We start from the raw sequence: 20,463 nt of genomic DNA, 5'->3' as shown, positions 1-20,463 counted from the left end.
GAGAAACCCGAGGCTGTGGAACTTGCACAGCTCCCACCCGGGGTAGCTGCACTTTCTCCAAACCCAAAGCATGACACAAAACTCAGCAGCTTTGGGATGAAGCACCACTTTGGACCTCTCTACCTTCCACAGGACATCACTTACCAGAGGATATGAGATGCTGGGGTGAGGAGGGTAGGCCCAGCCCCTTCCCATGATAACAGAAGTCATGCAACTTGGTCAGAGACAGCATATCCTAAAGTAAGGCTATTCTTGCCAAGTCCTGAGTCCTTCATATTTTTATGAGGTCACTGGGAATTGAGGGTGCTTGACATCTTTTGGGAAGCTCTCAGCTCATGGCACAATCAAGCTCCAGCATAGGGAGATTCCCTCAGTACTACAAGTGTACCAGGGACTGTGTGTTCTCTAAAGGACGGGTTTGGCACATGTGCTTTGGCATATCAGATCTTTATTTCTTTCAGGATTTTCTTTTTTATTAACTCTCCCTAAAAGCACCTTACCTCATCAATGGTCCACTTGGCCACTGTGGCTGCTGTGATGCCAGCTACCCCTGGCAGGAGTTTGCAGTGTTGTTCCCAGCAGAGAGACAGGGAGCGGTCTGGGTGAGCAGACAAGGCCGACATGAAGAGAGACTGGTGCATATTGTCAGCGGAAATAGCTGGCAATGAAATTCAAGGCATCAGGTGAGGTGAGGGGACAAGGATATGCAACCTCACACTGCAGGCTCTGCTCTGCCTTGGAGAAGTCTTGAAGAGGGAGAGGGGCTGAGGGCAGACACTGGAGCGGTTCCAGGTATTACATATGTACAATCTGTTCTGCACTAACTACTGCTGAATAGACAGCATTCTTCTTGACAGTGCAACCTCAGTTAGGTCCTCCTGTCACAGGTGACAAGATTAAGATTTTTATTTTGATGTTATCTCTCTATAAATGACACAGATTGATGTTACTCCACAGAAAGAGGAATGCTCTCTATTTACCAATGGCTAGAGCAAACCTAAGTCAGCCATTTAACTGGGTCATATCCCTTTCTTACAACACCAGTAGGTATGGAAGCATCACAAGCACATCTGTAAGGACATCACATCCATTTCCTTACTTGCATTCCAAATAATTAAATTAAGGTCTGATCTGTTTCTCACCACTGATGCTGTTCCTTTATCTTTTGTACTCGCATGCAGCAGACTTGGGTTGTGAGGGCAAACTGACCAGTTTTACTGAATCAGTTCCTGGCTTACCTACCCCAACATCTACTGTGTTGACGGTTATGGTGCTTTGGGCTGAGAGGCATATTTATATCCAAAGAGACTGGTTCCACTACAATTTCATATTGCTAATTACTCTGAAAATACTTCTGTTCACATTCTATTTTGCCAGTGACGAACCAAGATTTAAACTCAAACCAAAGCACTCTCTTTTTTTTGTTTAATAATGCCTTGTCTCTGCTCCAGGTGATCTCGCTTGGTAATGATTATCCAGAAGTTAAATTATGTGATCTCATTTCACTAAATCATAAGCCTAAAGTTGCACTCCCAGGCACAGCCACAGTAAAACAACCACTTGCTCTGAAAGCTGCTATTGTCCCCTAGTGGCCAATCAGCAGCTCATTCAACTTGAAGTGATAATGGGCAACGCTTTTGGATTGTGGAAGCATCATTCTATTTACATAGCTCATGGCGATCAGAAACCTCCTTGGATATACAGTCTCTGGGACAAAGTCTGCTGATAAGAGACAGGCAGAAAGAGAAGGAAGGCAAAGGTCTAAATCAGGCACTTGCTCAAAGCTTCACACCAACCTGTTACTGTGAGTGACTAGGAGAAGGCACTGCCTTTTGCTCATGCAATGGAGGGGAGGTTATGGCCCCTTTAATTTTCAAGGTCAGACTGGGCAGTCACAGTGGCCATGTTGGTCCTCCAAGGCTAAGAATTTATGAAAACCATGCTTGAAGGTTTGGGGCACTGGTATGGGAAATCCAGGATTAAAAACATTAAATTCATTCAGGCTCCCCCCAAAGCTAGATCCCTCACTGGTGTGAGTCCATGTAGATCCACCAGTTGAGGATCTAGCCTTACATCTTCTTCTCTTGTGTCTTTCAGGTCCAATGCTGGAAAGTCCACTCAAGGCATACCTATAGGCTCAGCACAGGACCCTGCCCTGTCTCTGTGGCTGAGTCAGAGTGAATGCACTGTGTATGCAATGTCTGATAGACAGCCCTACAAACCAATACCCTCCCTCAGTCATACAGATGGTAACTTCTCCACAAAGCTTTGCCAACATGTTTTGCTCACTCATCCAGCCAGGCAAGCAGGGCTCATTCTTTGGCTGCTCAACCAGGCCTGCCATCTATACTGGACTCCTCTCTCTCTGTGATGTGACCTTTCCCACTAGGAGGTGAGCTGAGAGCCACCATTTGTTTCCCACAGGCCACCAAGCAAGTATCAGCTTTGGGGATTGCTGCTGATGGGCCAGGTCTGATCTAATGACAATGAAGTAAAAATCCTTCTATTCTCTTCCCAAGCCCCTGAGCTACCATGACCCTCCCTCCATTTGTGAGAAGGCCACAGAGTAGGGCAAGATGCCTACTTTGGAAGTCTTCCTGCTGGATCTTCCGATATTTTGGAGGTCGTCCTCTGTAAAAAGACAAAAAGGGTTTATTTTCAAACTCTCCAGGTGTTGTAGGAACCACCACAGTTCACTGACCACACCTTCTGTCAACATAAGGGGGAGAAAGGCATCACAGCCTGAGAGAGCTTCAACAGCATCCAACTGGGAGCTAAAGGCCATCAATTTGATCCACAACACAGATCACAACCACATGAGCCAAATGACCAGCTCCATTTGCTGGGAGGAGCATCACTAGGTGCACCATTCAGATCCCAGCTGAGTGGGTTTGAGAGCTGTACAAATACAAAGGGTGGGACAATCTTAGCAAAAGAGCTTACCATTAAAATACATGAGACAGACAAACAGAAACAAAAGCCCAGGAAAGGCCCAAAGCCACACAACTAAGCCAGGACTAGAACCACCCACAGCAGGTGGCTCGTCGCTGTTGATCAGCCCCAGAGGAAGCCAGAGGAACAATCAGCCAAGGCCTCACAGGCACCACCACATTATCCTACCTCCCATGGTGCCGGGACTTTTTTCTCTGAGAGAAGCCAATCAGGTTCCTTTTGCGGGCAGAGGCCTCAGTGTCGGAGAGATCAGCCTTCAGTCTGCCCTGGTTCTTCTCTGCCAAGGGGCACCCTGAGAGGCAGTAATGGGCCGTGAACCTCCCTGTCACGTGTCCTGAGCCATCGCAACCTGGTGTTGGGCACTTCCTGGAGAACAGAGGGGAAGTACAGAGTCAGGCTAGAGAGGGTCACTTACATGAAGGCCAGCCCTAGAGGACATAAGGCACATACAGCACAGTTAGTAGCAGAGTGAGCTGCGCTTCAAATTGAAAGCCTCAACCCCAGCCAGTTGCATGGTGTCTGAGACTTGGCCTCTGGAAGGTCAGAAAGTTTATAGGCTGTGGTTGTGCTGGTTAACTGGCAAGTTTCTCCAGCTGCGTAAGCTGAAGAACACACCTTCACCTCATCAGTCAGCATCACACTTACCAAGCCCGCTCCAGCCCCAGGGTTATCACTCACTACAACAGTCAGAGCCAAGGGGTTTGATGCCGCTCCATCCCCACATGCACTATGCCTACTATCAGACCCCAAAGCCAAGTGAGCAAGGAGAAATGATGTCTTGTGGATCAGCTATTAGCCAAGTGACAGGAGCAAGGGACTGGAAGATCTGCCCTCATCATAAACCACAGCTCTTCCGCAAGTCTCCCATTGCCCTGGTTCTAGCCCACTGGGCAGGGACTACTACACCACTGGGATGGGCTTACACCAATTCTTGTTCCACAGAAGCCTCTTAGGAGCTAAACGAGTGGACAAGACGAGTCATTTCAGAAGGCTTGGCCTCACTAGCCCTTCAGTGACTGTTAGGTCCCACTGACTCCATCTCCCCTTCACATCCACCACAGGTTTGGGGCTAACCCTTCTCCAGTCAGCCATACTGCTAGCCTGCCATGGCACGTGTAACTGTATGGAAGCATGCCGGACCACCTGGCTGCCACAAGAGGGGGATTCCTAGAACAGAGAGGCCCACCAGGATTCTCTGTGGTGCATGGGCTTCCAGCAGTAGAGGCAGGGATGTAGCTGGGGTCCCAGTCTGTGAGGGGTTAATTCCACACAAGCCACACACGCTCCCTGCAGCCAGAGCTCCAGCCTGCTCCTGTTTCTCCAGGCTCGAGGTGAGGAGAGTAAGAGCTGCTCTTGAGTTGGATGGAATAGTCTCACCTAGGGAGACCAGAGGAGGTAGGTGAAGTTTCTGAACTGGATGGAAGAAACCTTGGTCCCTGGTTTCTACCCCTGCTGCAGAGCAATGCTATATGTGCCTCCTCTAGGGCTCTTTGTGTGGCTGTGGGCCACACACTGACACGTGCCTTGCCCCTGTGCCCAGGGTCAGGGGGGCAAGATAGAGAGCTCACCTGTGATGAAAGCTGTACTTAGAGCCCTTGGTGTGTGGGATACTCTTGCAACCCAAGGTTGGGCAAGCCCCATGAGCTGAGGAGGCTGGTTCCTTTGGCCCTAAACCAAAGGGGAAAAAGGAGAAGGGTGGTCAGGAGGTCAGAGCCACGACAAAACAGCTGCCAGGTCACCAATGGGGGAGAGCGGCACTAGTGTTCCCTAATCCCAGCCATGCCTAATCCTATACCCTTGGTCGACCCACTGATTTTGCAGTTAGCCCCCACCCCGTCCATCCAAGGTCTTTCCTGCTTCTGTGCCATGCTCTGCTGCAGGCACAAAGCTGAGAGGGCCTTCAGTACTGCATGAGGCAGAAAAGGAACAACTGAACCCACCACTCGCAGTGCTGGCTGTGCAGTGCTGACTGCACTGAATAACCCTTTAGGCTCAAGGCTGCATTTTTGCCTCTCCTAGATGCCCACTGCCTTCTAGGGCAAATTCCGACAGCCAGCTGGCTCATAGGGTCTGGCCAAGAGCAAGCAGACAGGATGGACATGGCAGCAGGGCACTGAGCAGGACACGCTATTTCAGGAGTCACTCTGCAGGCCATACCACACCCAAATGTTGGTCAGTGTCATGTCCCAAGGACTCCAGCTTTCCTGATCTTTCAACAGCCTTTCCGGAACACACAAAGAAGGGGCTATGGGGGGAATCAAAGAGGGGAGTTTCTGCCTCTGGAAAAAAGGAAATAAATCAGGTGGGAGTAGAGTTGGGTGTGCACTGGGACCACAGACAGCTTGGTCTATCTTTCATTGTAGCAACAGCCTAATTGTTGCTCTTGAAGGAGATCTGTTGGCTTCAATAGCTATACTGTGGATTCACACTGGATCCAGCACAATGACAAAACACTCACTGACAGAAATGAGGCAGCTGTGGGCTACTGGAATTGAAGCTGGTGCCGGCTCCCATTTGGAGAGGTGCCTGTCTGGGCCCTGAGTGGGTGAGGGGATACTTCTGCTCACAGCCAGCTCTGGTCTCATCACTAGGTAACTGCACTCATTGGAGTGAGCAGCAGCAACAGCCCAAGAACTGTGTTATTGGTTCTAGTACCCAGTGAAGAGGGTTGTCCTGGACAGGGGAAGCCAGTGCCAGCACTCGGGGAAGAAGGCCACAGGCCCAGTGCTGGTAGGAGAGGACAGTGGTAGTGCTGGCATTGGCGTTGCTACTTACTGAAAGGAGGCTGCAGCGGGTGCCCAGTTTTGGAGCACCACCCTACAGGATGAATGTCTGGGTGATCTGCATCGATCCAAAAGTCATAGACGTGGCTCCAGCCATCAAAATGGATCTGAGAAGACAAGGAGACATGTCAGTGCACACCTCAGGCTCTCTTACTGAGGAGTACTAAACCTACCTGGTAGCAGGAAAGCAGAGTGTCCCTGGGCTATGCAGTGCATGATACAGCCCTGTGAGATATGCCACGGTGAAGCTGTTATGGTATCTACAACCCCAGTGGCATGCGTTTGAGCCTCACTCTGGACTCATTCCAAAGACAAAGTTCCCCCCACTGTAAATGGGCATCTGGTTGTTCAGGCTGGGAAATCATAAGTAGCTGGTGTGATCACCATCACTTTTTTGCTTGCCACTGGCTACAAAGTAGGGTGCTTCCCCATGTCAGCTTGATGGCCACTATGCTAGGGTGGATCTTTGACTACAGGCCACAAGTTCCAGCTCCTGGAGTTGCATGGCAAGGTCAGAATCTCTGCTTTAATTTCTAGCCTTGCGGTTGAAAAGAGATTGATGAACAATGACTCGGTGTGATCAACACTTGCCTGGGCCTGCAGAGAACCTGAAACACAGGCTCCAAGAGGTGTGAGCTGTCCACACTCACCTTAACCTTGACACTTACTGCTGCCCCCAGGAGGACAGAGCCATATCCTGGAATGACATAAACCTCTCTGATTCCCTATAGGAGCATGTTCTCTCTCTCAAACACACACACACACTTTTTCCACTGAAGCTATTCCCTTCCACGGTAAGAAGGGAGAAGCTGGAGGAGTGAGCTGGGGCACAGCACAGAAGCCAGAAACCCACCTTTATTCTGTAATCCTCCACATCTTCCACACTGGACACGCGGATGAGGGAGGGAGTCCTCCTGTCCACTGCCTCCAACTTCATGTTGACCAGAAAGCTGTGGGGTGGCCGCTGTGGACAGGGAACACAGTGGGTGTGATGGCAGCCCACTGGCAGCCATGACCTTCATGGTCAGTTTTTGCTATCACTAACCACAATCTATCACTGCTTGTCAGACAGGCCTTACACATTCACTGTGAAGCTCTCAACTCCTTAAAGATCTACCTCCCAGCCATGGTCCCTTCTGGCTTCAAAGGCCTCAACAGCTGAGGCCCTATACTTGCAAATGTGCTTTTATTGGATGTCTTACTTTCTTCTTCAATCAAAGGCCAGCAAACTTGATGCATTCAAGGGTGTCTTACAGGAATATAATGTTTCCCATTGTCTCTGGTCCCAACCAGCCAGGTTTCCCAGTGTCACACCCTGAAGCCAACTAGGAAAAAATTCAGAGAGTTCCCAGGTGCTTCCTAGGTGAGCAGCAGCACCCAGCAGTGATTGCACTGGCTGGGGATGATAAATGGGAGTGGTTTCTGTAGCTGTGGCCCAGCCAAAGCAGACAGGTTTATAAAGCACAGGCCTGGTTTCCAAATAGGTACCTCAAATGAGAGTTTAAATCCAACATCCACTTACTTTAACATCCCATGCCTGCTTGGCAGAGGCTCTCTGGGGGACAGCCCACACCACAGGCCACTTTCAAGCCCTGCAGTGGCACTCACCACTTTAAAGGCCCAAGCTGGAACTGCAGATGCACCGGTCTCCTTTAAGTATTTTTCCCAGCTGAAGTTATCCGGGTCAGGATAGTCTAGAAAGAAATGTGCAGATTTAGAAGCTGCTCCAGATGGGAGTCTCAATTCTCTGCCTGCCCCAACCCATGGTACCAACACAGCATTCAATCTATGCCAAGGCTTCTAGAGCTACTTGTCCCTTTTACATCACAAAGGTCATGGTAGTGGAGAGGTATTAGCAAATAACACCAGTTTCAATATCTGGCACAGTTAATTTATTCCTTAACTTGCTGACTGGTCCAACAATTGATATGTGCACCTGAGACTACCACAACTATAGCCAAGGCAGGGCTATAGCTTTTAAAGCTGCCTCCCCTTTCTCCCCTGACATAGGCCAGCAGGCCAAGATCACTACTGGATGCAGTTATATACCTGGTGTTTAATGTTTCCCTCTAGTGCAGCAGTTCTCAACCTTCTTAGACTCAAGGCATGTCTCATTAGACTCTATGCAACCCTGGGAAAATACTTCCCTTAACATCTACTCATTTTTTAAATTATGGAAAAATACTACAGCAATTCATCTCCTGTAGATAACTCAGAAAGACCAAAACAAGTCAGAATGTTTTTGACTTGTGGATTCGTATTTGAAATCTTGGGTTTTATCTTGCAAATTGTGTAGGTGTTTGTATACCTAACAGTGCTAATATTATGCAACACCCTTAAAAGGAACTTGTGGCACCCCACAATGCTGTTACACCCTGGTTAAGAATCACGGCTTTAGTATAGTTATACTTGTTGCAAGAAGTGTTATAGCACTTCTTGCAACAGGAAATGCCTGTTGAATTACATCAAAATCCTTAGCAAGAAGCTGGCTACGTTTCATACTGGATGACTGAAAAATAAAACAGGAGGGACTGTAGGTAGCTACAGCAAGGTCTTTCCTTTAAAAAAACCCCAACAGATTAAACATTCCCACCCAGGCCACATCCTGGGACTTTTTGCTTGACTGATAACTGAATTATGTACCCTAAGTTGTGTATTTACCTTGAGGAGGTGTGAGGGGTTTTCCATGCTCCTGACACCAGCCAACTGGGTGGATATACGGACTGCTAGGGTCACACCTGAAATACACAACTGTACATTTGTATGGGATAGGCATACCCCATCATTCAGTGGAAATACACAGGAGCAAGGGCAAGGGTGCTGCCATAATGAATGCTCCAGCTGAAGCATCACAGAAGAGTGCTGGGCCCAGGCAGAATGAGCACTACACGAGTGGGGCTCCAAACTGCACGCCAAAAGTTGTCCAACGTCTCTTTCAACTATATAGCGGTTCGAGTCAAAGGTATCACCAAACATAGATGCCAATTTTTATTTTGGTCGGGGTGGCAGGGGGACACCTAAGATGTGCTGTGGCTGTGCTCTGGCAGTGCTGTCTCCTCACCCTGGCAGCACTGCCAGAGCACAGCCAAGCAGGGCCCATGGTGGAGTGGAGGCAGATGCAGAAGAATAGACAGTGACCTTTCCTTTTCTCTAGGCTGGAGGAAAAAACAGAGCTCTCCATTGAGACAGGGGCCCTACCCTACGCTGGGCACCTCCGGGACCAGATGAGAGAGAGAATGATGCTCAGGCTAACCATACCCTGTCAGTGCACTGGGACAGAACCTGATGCTATACCTGCTGTTCTACAGCTTACAGGCCTGAAAAGGGTTGGTACGTTGTTTTGGGGGGGGGGAAATAGGTCAGAAATCTCTGGTAAAAAGTAGATCTTAGAGATTCTGCATTTGTACCAATTGAATAGTCACAGTTTTAATCTAAAATGAGCCTTTGGAATTGGGACTTCTCCAAGTTCAGGAGGTTCCAAGCTGGGGTTTGGTTCAAGCCTTTCTTAAATGTTATTTAAAGGGAATAGAACGCTGGCGTGGAAAATGACAAGTCTTGAAACTATCTGGTCCCTTTAACTTTTGATTTTACTTCAAGAGGGTCACCAGACATGCTCATCCTCACAGCATAGCCCAGAGCATTATATAAAGGACCTTCATATGTCCTGTGAAATACATACTGCAGGAAACAGCAAGATGTCAGGTTTAGTCAGGACACTGGTCTGTCACTGTAACCCTATGCCTATATTCTTACCAGTAGTCATAAGTATCATCCCAGTTATCAAAGTGCACCAAAAAACGATTGTCCACCACATCTGTCACCGTGGCAACGCATATCAAGGAAGGGTTCATTCGGTCTACAGCTTCAAGTTTCGTGCCCACCTCAAATCCTGTGGGAACTTCATTCTGGGTACAGCAGAGAAACAGAGTGAGGGTTCCCTGTGTCAAGTCAGTTTGCTCTTCCAACCCAGCCTCCTCATCTCTACCCTGAGCAGATGCTGGACAATGCATCAGCACACTTCAGCAACAGCTCTGTGCCCCTCCCTACTAATTTTAAACTACAGGCTTCCATAAGATCTTAGTCAATTTAACTTCACTGAGCAGCTGAGGAAACGGAGGCACAGGTAAAAGTAACTTAGCTCAGGTCATCCAACTGGTCACACACAAATCTGGAAAGAGAAAAAGGAATCCAATCTCCCAGACCATCCCACCCCCCCCCAGCAGCCTTCTGCTTGGAACGTCTGACATGTCACGTGCCTTATGTTTCCAGTATTGTTTTTCCATCATTAGCAACAACCTCCATTCCTGGGGGTAATTATGAGAAGTTACAGTGGCAGTATTCTTCCCTCACCTCCACTCCCCTCTCCTTCTACCTACAATCTCTGCACCACCTGCCCATATTTTATTATGATTTCTTAGGAATGAAATTCAAGGAAAACCTTGTGTCATGAAGACATCAGCAGCACAGCTGAATGATAAATAGTTATGACTATCAGGCAGAGATAATCATAGTTATTGTGCAGTAATTAATTTATCAGTAAAACATATTATTGCCTGATAGTGCATTTAACTGTGAGATAACAACAGACTACTAACTGCTGTAGGGCTGGTCAGAAAACCCAATCAGTAATTGAAATGAAAATTTACATTTAAAAATATACATATGTATGGGCAAACTACTCCTGGTTTCTCTTCCAGTCCCAGCCTTTTCTCTTCTTTGTCCCATTTTGTCATCAAGGAAAGGAGAATAAAGGGGAAAATGGATACAAAGAAAAGATCAAGGTGAAAAATGTCAAAGTTTTGTCAAAGATCAAGGTGAAAAATGTCAAAGTTTTGTCAAAGTTCATTAACAGAAACAATTATGGTTCTGTTAATTTTCCACCCCTCAAAAAAAAGATTTAAACAAAAGTTTAATGACAGTTCCAATCAGCTGCATTAGAGACAGGCCCAGACCAAACCCAGTCTACGTGAACAACATCCTACACTGGAAACACTTGTGCAGTAGCTCTCTGAGTTCTCAACTTTTTTAGACTCAAGGTAACCTGCACTACACTCAAGGCACTCCTCAGAAAATGCCAGCTCTTAGTTTTCACTCATTTTGACTACAGAAAAATACTAAAGCAATTCTCCTGTTGCAGGGAACTGAAAGAGACCCCAACAGGGCAAAATATTTTGATGCTATGGATTCCTACTGAAGTCTGGGGGTGTCCTGTGAACAATACATAGGTGTGTAGCACCACATGCTGCCCTTAAAAGGATCTCATGGCACCCTGGCTGAGAATCACTGCAGTAGTGACTCATTCATACTGTCACCATATGCATCACATTCTTCAGATGTCAGCAGCGCCTACTACTGGTCATTTCAGGAGCAGAAGTTTTATTGGGATCACAATTGGGGGGAGACGTTTGAAGAAAGGAGCTAAAGCTATACAGACTCTCCTGAGAAAGGGGAAAATCACATGTGAACCTACAAAAGTTAGTCTGGAAGGAGAAAGAAAGAGCTGCTACTCACACTGTTTCGCGTCACAAAGAGGTGTTTAGGAGCTGCCTGAGCTTTTGTTATCTTGAGATAGCTGGTCCAGCTGAATTCCTCCTCTTTGTAACCTGAACACCCTCAGGAAAAATTAGTGATTAGCTGTGTCAATCTTCAGTCAGGCAGAAGGCAGGATAGATTTGCATCTTATAGACTAATTCAGAGATGCACAAGCTTTCAGAAGCAACAGCTTGCTTCTGAATTAGTGTATAAGGTTCAACTCAGCCCTGACTTCAACCCTCAAGAAAGAGAGAGGTAACAGTGAGTGACTGTGTGGATGCTTAAAGCTGCACTGCCAGACGTTCCAGGGCACTCTGAGGACACCAGAGTGAGGTGGCCAAACACTGCCATTGCCTCCTGCCCCGGCACCTGCTCATCTGCACCCTGCGACTATCATGACAGACCAGATGAACAATGCAGCACAGCCCTTCCAACACCCCTCTACTGCTCCAAATGGGAAGAATGGCACTGCAGGGGGTAACGGTTCAGTTCTGGATGTGATGAGCAAACTTAACTCCCAGTGACATCAGAATACTCAGTTCTTCTCCAGGGTTGGGTCCCTTGTATCTGGGTTGCAATGCTGGCCATTGTACTTCTGGTGGAAAACTGGAACCCACAAGCAATAGACTCAGCATTTCAGTGGGATTTAAATCCATATCTCCAAAGATCATTGGCTCAGGCATTAATACATGTGCTGCTCTACCCTGCAGGTACCTGCTTGAGTTCTGATGAATACTTCCTTGCCTCCATGACTCCAATGAATGCCACAGGCTTCATGCAACCTGACTTCTAGGGCCTGAACAGCCAACCTATCCAGAGCATCATCCATAGACTGGTGGTCACCAGCCTCTTACCTTTTGGGGGCTGGAGTTTGTGTCCCGTCTCCTCAAACCAGCCAGCAGGATGAATGTTGGGGGAGTCGGCGTTTAGCCAGAAATCATGGCATTCAGAGTAGCCATCAAAGTGCAGGCGCATCCGGTAGCCACACACCTGCCGCCAGGGAGGGAAGGAGAAGTGTCCAGCTGTATCACCTCGCTGGTGTCCTAATCTCCTAGCCAGCACCATGTAGCAAAAAAGCCCGTCCAACATCTCAGGCATGAGTACTGCAAGGACCCTCCTGCCACCACTTACATACTGGGTATCTCATGAATAAAACTGACAAATCATAGCAACTCATTGGGTGTCAGGACTCAGGTAAACACACTTCAGTCTGGCAGAGGTGTTCAATATAGAATGAGGAAAGGCTCAAACCACTATCAATCTACCCTCAGCAACATCCATGGAGATTTTTCTACTTTACAGCTGGTACACAGAGCGAAACAGTCAACCCAAGGATCCTGATAGGATAAATGAGTCATAAAAACCCTACTGAATGTCTTCCTCACCCCTCCTTTTATAAAGTGTCCCTCCCACCCCTCTCCCTGGATTTAATGCTGCTCTGGTGAAATCTCTACAGAAACAAGGGAAAAAGAATGGCTGCTTTGTGGTGGGACATCTCACTCTGAACACTGGCTGAGCAATTTCTGCCATACAAATGCCATAGTTTGTGTATGGCCTGTGCGTTCTACATGTACATACTGCAGATGGAAGGGGCTGGGCCAAAAGCCCTGGAAACTAAAGCCTCCACTTATATGAGAACACATGTACACTAGACAGAGGACCTATGTGGTGTCTCACATGTATGACTCAGCCCTGCTTGAGAAGGATCAGCTTCAGGGATCAGAGGCCATTTTTGTCTCTATAGTTCATTCAGTCCTTAGCCCCCTGACCAGACTGTGCCAGCTTAGATGCTAGTTAGTGCCAGAGGAGGTGGCAGTTTGATGATATTGGTACCAGCCCTTTGGAAACCAGAGTGCAGCCACCAGCTCACCTCACCTACAACACTAAAACATTGCTTATGTCATACATGGTGGCTCAGACATCTAATGGGGCCAACTTTTTGCTACTGCCAGTTGGTGACCTAAAGGTCTGACCCAGGACTGGTGTCAATTTCTCAATTTCCTTTGCCATCCCAAAAATGCCTTGCATCACACAGCAGTGGGAAAGCTCAATGAAGGGGCTAGGAAGGTCAGGCTAGCATTTCCAGCCTGAAGTTGCTTGTGTGAATGACTCAATGGCAAAGCTATCTTACCTCAGCCACTGTAAGGATAAAGTACATAGAAGGGTGCTGTGGATCGATCCCCTCCAGCTTCATCCCCACCTTAAAGCCATTCTTGTTCTGGGAAGCTGTTTGGTACTGGGGAGAATTAAAAACAACATCAGATGAATAGGTCTGGTCCAGACACCAAGCACGACACAGCAGGTTACAGCAACTTCTCAGTCAATGACATTTCAGGAACTGAGTCATGCAATTAACCAGTTACTGTTGCCTTAAGCTACTGTCTCTATTTCTGGGTCTTTCTCTTATTGCCCACAGTTCAGAAATCTTACAGCACTGACCTTGCAATGCATGCTGCCCGGAGTGCTTGGCCTTCCCCCAGCCTAATGGCAGGAGGGATGAAACTGGGCCTCTGAGCTCATCTTCCCAGACAAATGGAGGCGAGAGTGAAGATCACGAGGGAAACAAACAAGTTTGCCCAGGCAAGGGAGACCTTGCATGTTAGAAAGCTCTGGAAGCAGGGGTGGAGGTGAATTAAGAGGAAGAAGAGATGGGTCCTACTGGGGTCACCATTCCACAGTCACCCTCCAAGGACATTTGCTGAGCAAACAGACCTTGGGGGTGGAGGGCACAAAACACAGGGGGACTTAGGGGTCAGGCCAGAGCAAACTGGAGACAGGCAGTGGAAAGCTGGTTGGTTACCTCAGGGTGGAGGATGGGACAGTGCCCATCTTCAGGTGCTGGGTGCCCCACAGCTAGCAACACAAGAGAGACAGAGGAGGAAAGTACAGAGGAAAGGAAGGAGAAGAGGAGGGAAAAGGAAAGGAAAGGCAAGGAAAGGAAAATCCCAACTCACATCCTGGAAGAGATTTAAAGGGGCAGCGATGGCTTTCTGCTCCTCCAGGTAGGATGCCCAGGACCAGCCTTCTTTCTTCTCCTCACTGGCACCTGAGCTCGGCAGAAACGCACACACAAGCCACTCAGAGACACTGCTGGAGAGCTAGTTAGTTGGCTTCGAAGCTGACCTTTGAGTTGGTTCAGCCCAGGGGAAAGGCAGCCCTCTTCTCCCCTCACAATCCTCTTTACTCCAGACAGTGCAAGCGTTGGGCCCTCTTCCTGACCATTCTTGCCTGTATGCAGTATGCACCAGTGAGGGGGGAGAGGGATGGCACAGGGCCTACTGTCCTGTTCTGTGAGCGATCCACATTGACAAAAAAGCCATTTCCTATTCTCAGTCCCATGCTTGCATCCCCACTGACTGCAGCATGGTCTTAAAAGTGCAACATCAGGCCAGTCTGGATACTTGTCCAAGCACTGGTCTGGACTCCCTCAGAACATATCCTGGCCAGCATTCCCTGCATCCCTACAGCGAGGTGTCAAGAGTCCTACAACAAATATCATATTATACAGAACAGAAAAATCCTAAAGAGAACCAAACAGCAGGTATGTGCTGCACCCAGATGACATCAGTTGCCTAGACGTTCACAGCTGACAAAAGGATAGGGATACCCAGTCCCCATTCAGTGCAACCCAACAGCTCAGTAAAACAGCAGGGTTCACCTTTCAGGAGCTCCATGCCAAGGTTTAGTTTTTGGTGCCTACTCTTTGAGACAGCCACAGTAAAACAATCATAATGCAACAGGGACCTCTCAGGGCTGCCCCTGGTTCAGGAACACACGTCAAAATAAGAGGGATCCCCAAACCAGTCAGAAAAAGGTCAATTTAATTAGCACAGGGGCTCACTGATGACCATTTGCAGAGGAAAATCTTCAAATCTGAGATATTTCTGTCCTCTATTACAGCAGGATCTGGACACCCCACAGTCTTGAATGCATTTATTTTCACAATACCAAAAGGAAAGAGACAAACATGCCCCCATTTATGGGCAAAGAGTATTCTAAGGGATTTAGGTGCTTACATCCTATTTTAATTCCATTAAGTGACACACTCAAGATCACACAGAAGATTGTGGCAGAGGATCCAGTCCTCTGAATACCTGACTAGCACCCTAACTGCTGGACCAGCCATCCTGAGCTCATGTTGCAAAGCACTTGGGGAAATTATGTGCTATATATTGTAAACACATACATATTTAGTTAGTCTATAAGGTGCAATTGTACCCTGACTTCAGACTAACATGGCTTACTACACCTCTCAAGACTGCTTGAACCCAGTCCCTAATCCAATCAGTAGTTGGCTCCAGAGGCAGCATATGAGAGTGTGTGTCTCTTTGGTTTGATCTGCTCTGACTACTCATGGGGAGAACCCCCATGTAATGCCAGGCAACATTTCAGCACAGGGCCCTGAAAGCAGTATAAGCTACACGAGTGGCTCCAAAGACTTTGTCACCTGAATTGCAAGTGGGAAATTTCTTGTAAGACATCATGACTTTGCACTATTTTTAATGGCCCAAGGTGTTACAAAGCTGTACCAAAACTAAGATGATTCTCAATAGTGTCTCTAGGCAACAGAGATCTTTGGAAATGGCACATTCACACACAAGTAACAACATCATCAGCTCCCAAGGTGAGAGAGAAATCACTGTGCAGTTTAGCCCAGATCCTGAGCAGGACATTGTGAACACATGCAAGCCAAGCATGTGCAAAGTGCACCTGTATTAATGGGAAAAAGAAGGAGAGATAGAGACAGAAAGAGAAAAAGAAAGAGAGAAAGAGAGAGGGAAAAAGAGAGAGCAAAAGCAAGCGAGCAAGCAAAGGAGTCTACAAGCTGTCAGGAGCTCCTAAGTGCCTGCACCATGAATTGCTTGACCAGTTCCCTGAACCAACCACATGTCAATCTCAAGCCCCAGTTCTACAGACAAACCCACAGGTCTCCCCTGCCCAGTTCCATTGCACCTGTTTTTTTCTCCCCTTGCACTTTAAGTCTGTAGGTGCTGCTGCATGAGAAGCAACCACCAGACATTGCCCTGCCATGCCCTTACCATGCTGGTTCCCGCTCCACTCTTCAATCTCGGTATTGCTGATGGTGGAGTCTCCCCCCAGGTTTTTTCTCTCTTCCTGCTTTTCCTCCTAGACATACATATATAGAATGGCAGTTGGTCACTTATTTGGATTTATTCACATCCAGGTCACCTATTGTTCTACCACAGACCTCCACCATGAGCTTCTGCCTTTTAAATGTTCTCTTCTCAAGCTAGCTGGAACAATACAAAAGGGCCAGGATCTGACCTAAGGCCTCTTAGATTAGGACGATGCTCATGAATTTTTGCACGACCACATCTAAAAACTAGACGGCCAAGAGGACAGAAGTCTGAAAATGTTAGAGAGGGATTTGGGAGCTGATTCAAGATTACCTTAACAGGGACACATTTGCCAATGTGGCCATTTATTTTTTTTCAGTCAAACTAGCACTTTACACCCAGAACGTAGTGCATGCATCAAGACGGCAGTGGCTTTTTGTTTTTAAATTCAGCTCTTTATTGTAGTGTGTGCCAGACACCAACTCAAGATGTTCCCCCCAGAGAGCTGGGGGGTTGAATACTTGGCATCCACAACTAGAGCTTGGATTTTCAAAGGGGTTCAGCATCCAAAGCAAACCCAGTGGGCTAAGCCTGCCAAAAATCCAGCCTCTGATGTCTGGACAACATGGCAATCCATGTATTTATTTATTTTTTCCTTTCTTTCTGGTCTTTGGGGTTAACAGGTCAGGTTCTGATTAGCACTTGAATGTATAACTGCTGCAGCTCTGAAAATTATAAATAAGAATTTTACGTGCACACCCAGAATGGCTGTGCCCCCAGCTTCTCCACTGGCAGATGCCTCAGTGTGTCTCCCCCTGTGTGTGTTCTTGTGCCTCCTTTGGGTTTTCCCCTTCCCTACCATTTGCTCAGACTCATACTCCTCCTCTGAAGGGCTCTGGTAATCCTTTCTTTTCCGTTTTTTCACTGGCTTGAGGATTTCAGTGACATTGGTGCTGCCAGCAGAGTTCTCTACAATGACAGACCTGCAAAGGAAAAAAAGAGTAGAACCAACTGCAGCAAAATGGAGTGACAGTGCAGACTGGTGAGGGATGGGACGTTGGCCAACATGGCTACAAGGTAGGTTGCGTGGATTAAAACAAGCTGAAAAGACACTATCCTTGCAATCCCTCTGCCCCCAGCTCACTGCATTTACATCTCATGCACATACATACACACGTTCAAACATACTGTTATTCATGATTACTATGAGCAATGTGTCAAGAGTGGGTGCTGTCATGACATCAAACTGAGAGCCAGGCCTGAACTGAAATGCTAGATCTGAGTACTCTGTGGTGCTTAAAATCCAAATCTAGGTCCAGATGCAAATGGATATTCTTTTTAAAATAGTCCAGACAGAGCCTGGACTAAGCCACATGGAAGGCTTGCTAAGACTTCTGAATGTTATGGCCTGCACTCATCTGTATGCTAGGGAATCAGATAAGCAAGCACGTGTCCTTATGGGGACCAAGGGGAGAAGACCCCCAGAAGCCAAATTTGTTGTTCTTCCCCAGTGTCATGTCTCTTGGGAGAAATCCTGGCCCACTGAAGTAAACAGCAAAACTCCCAGTGACTCTGATGCGACTCCTAAATTTCCACTGAGAATATGTTACCCAAAGAAAACAGAAAGGGCTTTACCATCCTACAGAGATCTATGCCTAGGTTGTTCTCCTCTGCCAAAGTGACATCTCCTTTACCTTTCTTTGAACTGACGATGACAGTGTTCGCTGCAGAACCCCCTGCCCTCCCGGGCCACCTCTGACACGTGTCTCCGGCCACAGGTATCACAGTGGCACATGCTCTCTGCTGTGGGCAGCTTGGGCTGCTCTGGTACATCTGTATTAATAGAGTGAAAGAGAAGTGAATCTCAAGAAAGCAAGACCTGCTGGAGGGAGAATACAAATGACAGGGTTTCTGCCTGCTAAGTGACTTCACATGGAGAAGTGGGCACATGGCATGAGCCCTGAGAAGTGATCTGGGGAGGCAGAAGTTGTCTTTCTGCTCTGTCTTATGGGGACCAAGGGAGGCACTTTGGAAGGGGTTTTGGAACAACAGGTTCCTAGTCCCAGTTTACTGCCAATTAAAAGCTGGGATAGGACAAGACAGGCTGTCTTATTCCTTGGCAAGATCAGAGAGAGAGAGAGGGAGAAACCCTTGTGAAAATTCTACCAGAAAACTGCCTACTGTTTTCCCACTGGTTCCAGCCAGCAGTTGGGCTCAGCTACAGCAACAGGTCTAATGAGCTACAGGTTGCTCGGCTACTGGTCCTCCAGAAAGCACCAAAAGAGACCAGAAGAAATCCAGAGAACCAACAAAGGAGCTACTGGATTTCCTACTAAGGAAAGACAAAACACTCTTTTCTGGGTGGAGTGGAAATTGTTCTGGGCACAAGGAAGCAAGCCTGGGAGGCAGATCTGTCCAGCATAACCCACATCTCTGGTGACTCCTGAACCCTTTGGGACTTGCACACTCTTCAACTTCCCTATAGGATTCCAGGGATGTGCCAGTAAAAGCCAACTCCCTAGAGCCCCTTCACATCAGGCACAGGTGCATTAACACCATCATGGACTGAAACATTGCTCCCACAGGGTTAAAACTACCAGATCTAAGAGAAGCAATGCATGTGGGGCTCCCTAGATAGCCAGTCAGCCACATGCCTGCTTCACAAGGCCATGGGTGATGAAGTGTGGGGGACCTTGGCAGTGTTCTGTGGAAGGTCAGGCACAACAGGGCTCCTAATGCACAATCAGTGCCATCCCAACATGCTTACCCTGAGCCACAATGTGATTGTCCCTGCTGCTGGGTGCTACCTCCGACACCTGATCTTTCTCCATGTGAGCTTCCTTTACAGGTTCAGCTGGAGAGATTTTATCAGCACTCACCACTTTCAGTGTCCCGTACTCATTTATCCGAAACTACACCATTAAAAAGAAGAAAAATAAAGATATGACCCAGTAGGCAGCACATCAGATAACACACCCTGTGCCCAGTCCTCAAGAAGACTAACATTTGTTACAGGCTCAACGAAGCAGATGCTTCAGGCCATACCATACCAGGCTACCTCATACTTATGCTTTGAGTTCTGAAGTCACCTCATTCACCTCCCAGTGTATCAATCAAGATGGCAGCCATCACAACAGCATAAAGTTAGGAAGAATAATTATGTCAGGCCTAACTCTGCTGACCCCCATCCTCACACAATAGTCTGACCTTCAACCAGTGTTGAACAAGCCAGGACCTACCCAGGGATAGAGGGAAATGGCATTGTGGCTAAAAGCCAAGGTTGAGGGAACATGAGGTGGAAGTCTACTCCCATTCCTACTATGGGCTCTCTGGCAAGCCCAGCAGCAGCTGCAGATAGGCAGAGGGCAACATGAAGAGAATGGGAAGCTGGCTGGAGGATGGGACTATGTGGAAGGATAGGATAACATCTGGAGGACTGGACTGGCTAGAAGGGCAGAGTGTGGCCCTCAGGGTGGGATGGCCTAGAGGAGATAGGTGCAGACTCAAGGCTGAGGTAGGGTAAAGAACAGGCCCATTTATTACTGAGTGTCTAGACATCACACCATCCACATCCTCTTTCCAGCAGCTGGTCAGGGGGTTAAAATGCTGTGCGCTCTCTCTGCCACTGAGAACCAGGGCAGAGGAGCCCAGGGAGGACCCCACGAACAGGGAGAAGCCCTTAATGCCCTACTAATAAATACTGGATTTCCCATCAGTTCCTAATTCGCCTTTGAAGCACTGGGCTGGAATTCAGGGGCTTGTGTTCAAGAAGCTCCACTTACTCGCAAGTTGCTCCCAGGCAGAGTAGCCACCCCATCCTTCCACTCAAGGACCCGAACCGTGTTGCAGGTCTGCACTCCGCTGATCTGGGGGATGACAGTTGCTGTCATGGCCTCGTTCCCTGCCCCTCTCTCAGGTCTCTCAGCTGCTGTGCTCCTCTGAGACTCCCGAGGAAATCGCTGGATTTCTAAGGTGCTGGTAGGGAGATTGATGGCGGTTGCATTTGCTTGAGACAGAATTGAAAGGAACAAAAAAAGGCAACACTTCATGTACATGAGCCAGGGCAAAAGCCAGTGCAGCTGCCACACCTTAGCGCAAGGGGGCCATGCAACCTCCTA

General features: G+C 47.9%; 1 protein-coding gene across 4 annotated transcripts in view; it reads right to left on the bottom strand.

Moving 5' to 3' along the window:
* The window catches only part of L3MBTL1 (L3MBTL1, histone methyl-lysine binding protein), a 42,237-nt gene that overhangs the window by 8,295 nt on the left and 13,479 nt on the right, over positions 1-20,463 (bottom strand). Inside the window, exons 5-22 of one of the 4 annotated variants that reach the window (XM_025205402.1) lie at positions 20,128-20,351; positions 19,113-19,257; positions 18,040-18,178; positions 17,205-17,328; positions 16,307-16,394; positions 14,222-14,313; positions 13,399-13,503; positions 12,122-12,257; positions 11,247-11,347; positions 9,489-9,640; positions 8,397-8,473; positions 7,344-7,429; positions 6,589-6,699; positions 5,728-5,842; positions 4,521-4,620; positions 3,121-3,318; positions 2,585-2,631; positions 501-598 (exon numbers count right to left, since the gene is read on the bottom strand). In XM_025205402.1, coding sequence (XP_025061187.1) covers positions 501-598; positions 2,585-2,631; positions 3,121-3,318; positions 4,521-4,620; positions 5,728-5,842; positions 6,589-6,699; positions 7,344-7,429; positions 8,397-8,473; positions 9,489-9,640; positions 11,247-11,347; positions 12,122-12,257; positions 13,399-13,503; positions 14,222-14,313; positions 16,307-16,394; positions 17,205-17,328; positions 18,040-18,178; positions 19,113-19,257; positions 20,128-20,351 — 2,138 coding nt within the window. Of the gene's footprint in view, positions 1-500; positions 659-2,584; positions 2,632-3,120; positions 3,319-4,520; positions 4,621-5,727; positions 5,843-6,588; positions 6,700-7,343; positions 7,430-8,396; positions 8,474-9,488; positions 9,641-11,246; positions 11,348-12,121; positions 12,258-13,398; positions 13,504-14,221; positions 14,314-16,306; positions 16,395-17,204; positions 17,329-18,039; positions 18,179-19,112; positions 19,258-20,127; positions 20,352-20,463 lie in introns of all 4 variants that reach the window. The other 3 variants (XM_025205401.1, XM_025205404.1, XM_025205403.1) reach the window with 3 other exon arrangements.

This window comes from Alligator sinensis, unplaced genomic scaffold (genome assembly GCF_000455745.1).
Source record: "Alligator sinensis unplaced genomic scaffold, ASM45574v1 scaffold511_1, whole genome shotgun sequence".
Lineage (NCBI taxonomy): Eukaryota > Metazoa > Chordata > Crocodylia > Alligatoridae > Alligator > Alligator sinensis.
The sequence above is the reverse complement of the archived record's forward strand: the minus strand, read 5'-3'. Positions and strand labels throughout refer to the sequence as shown.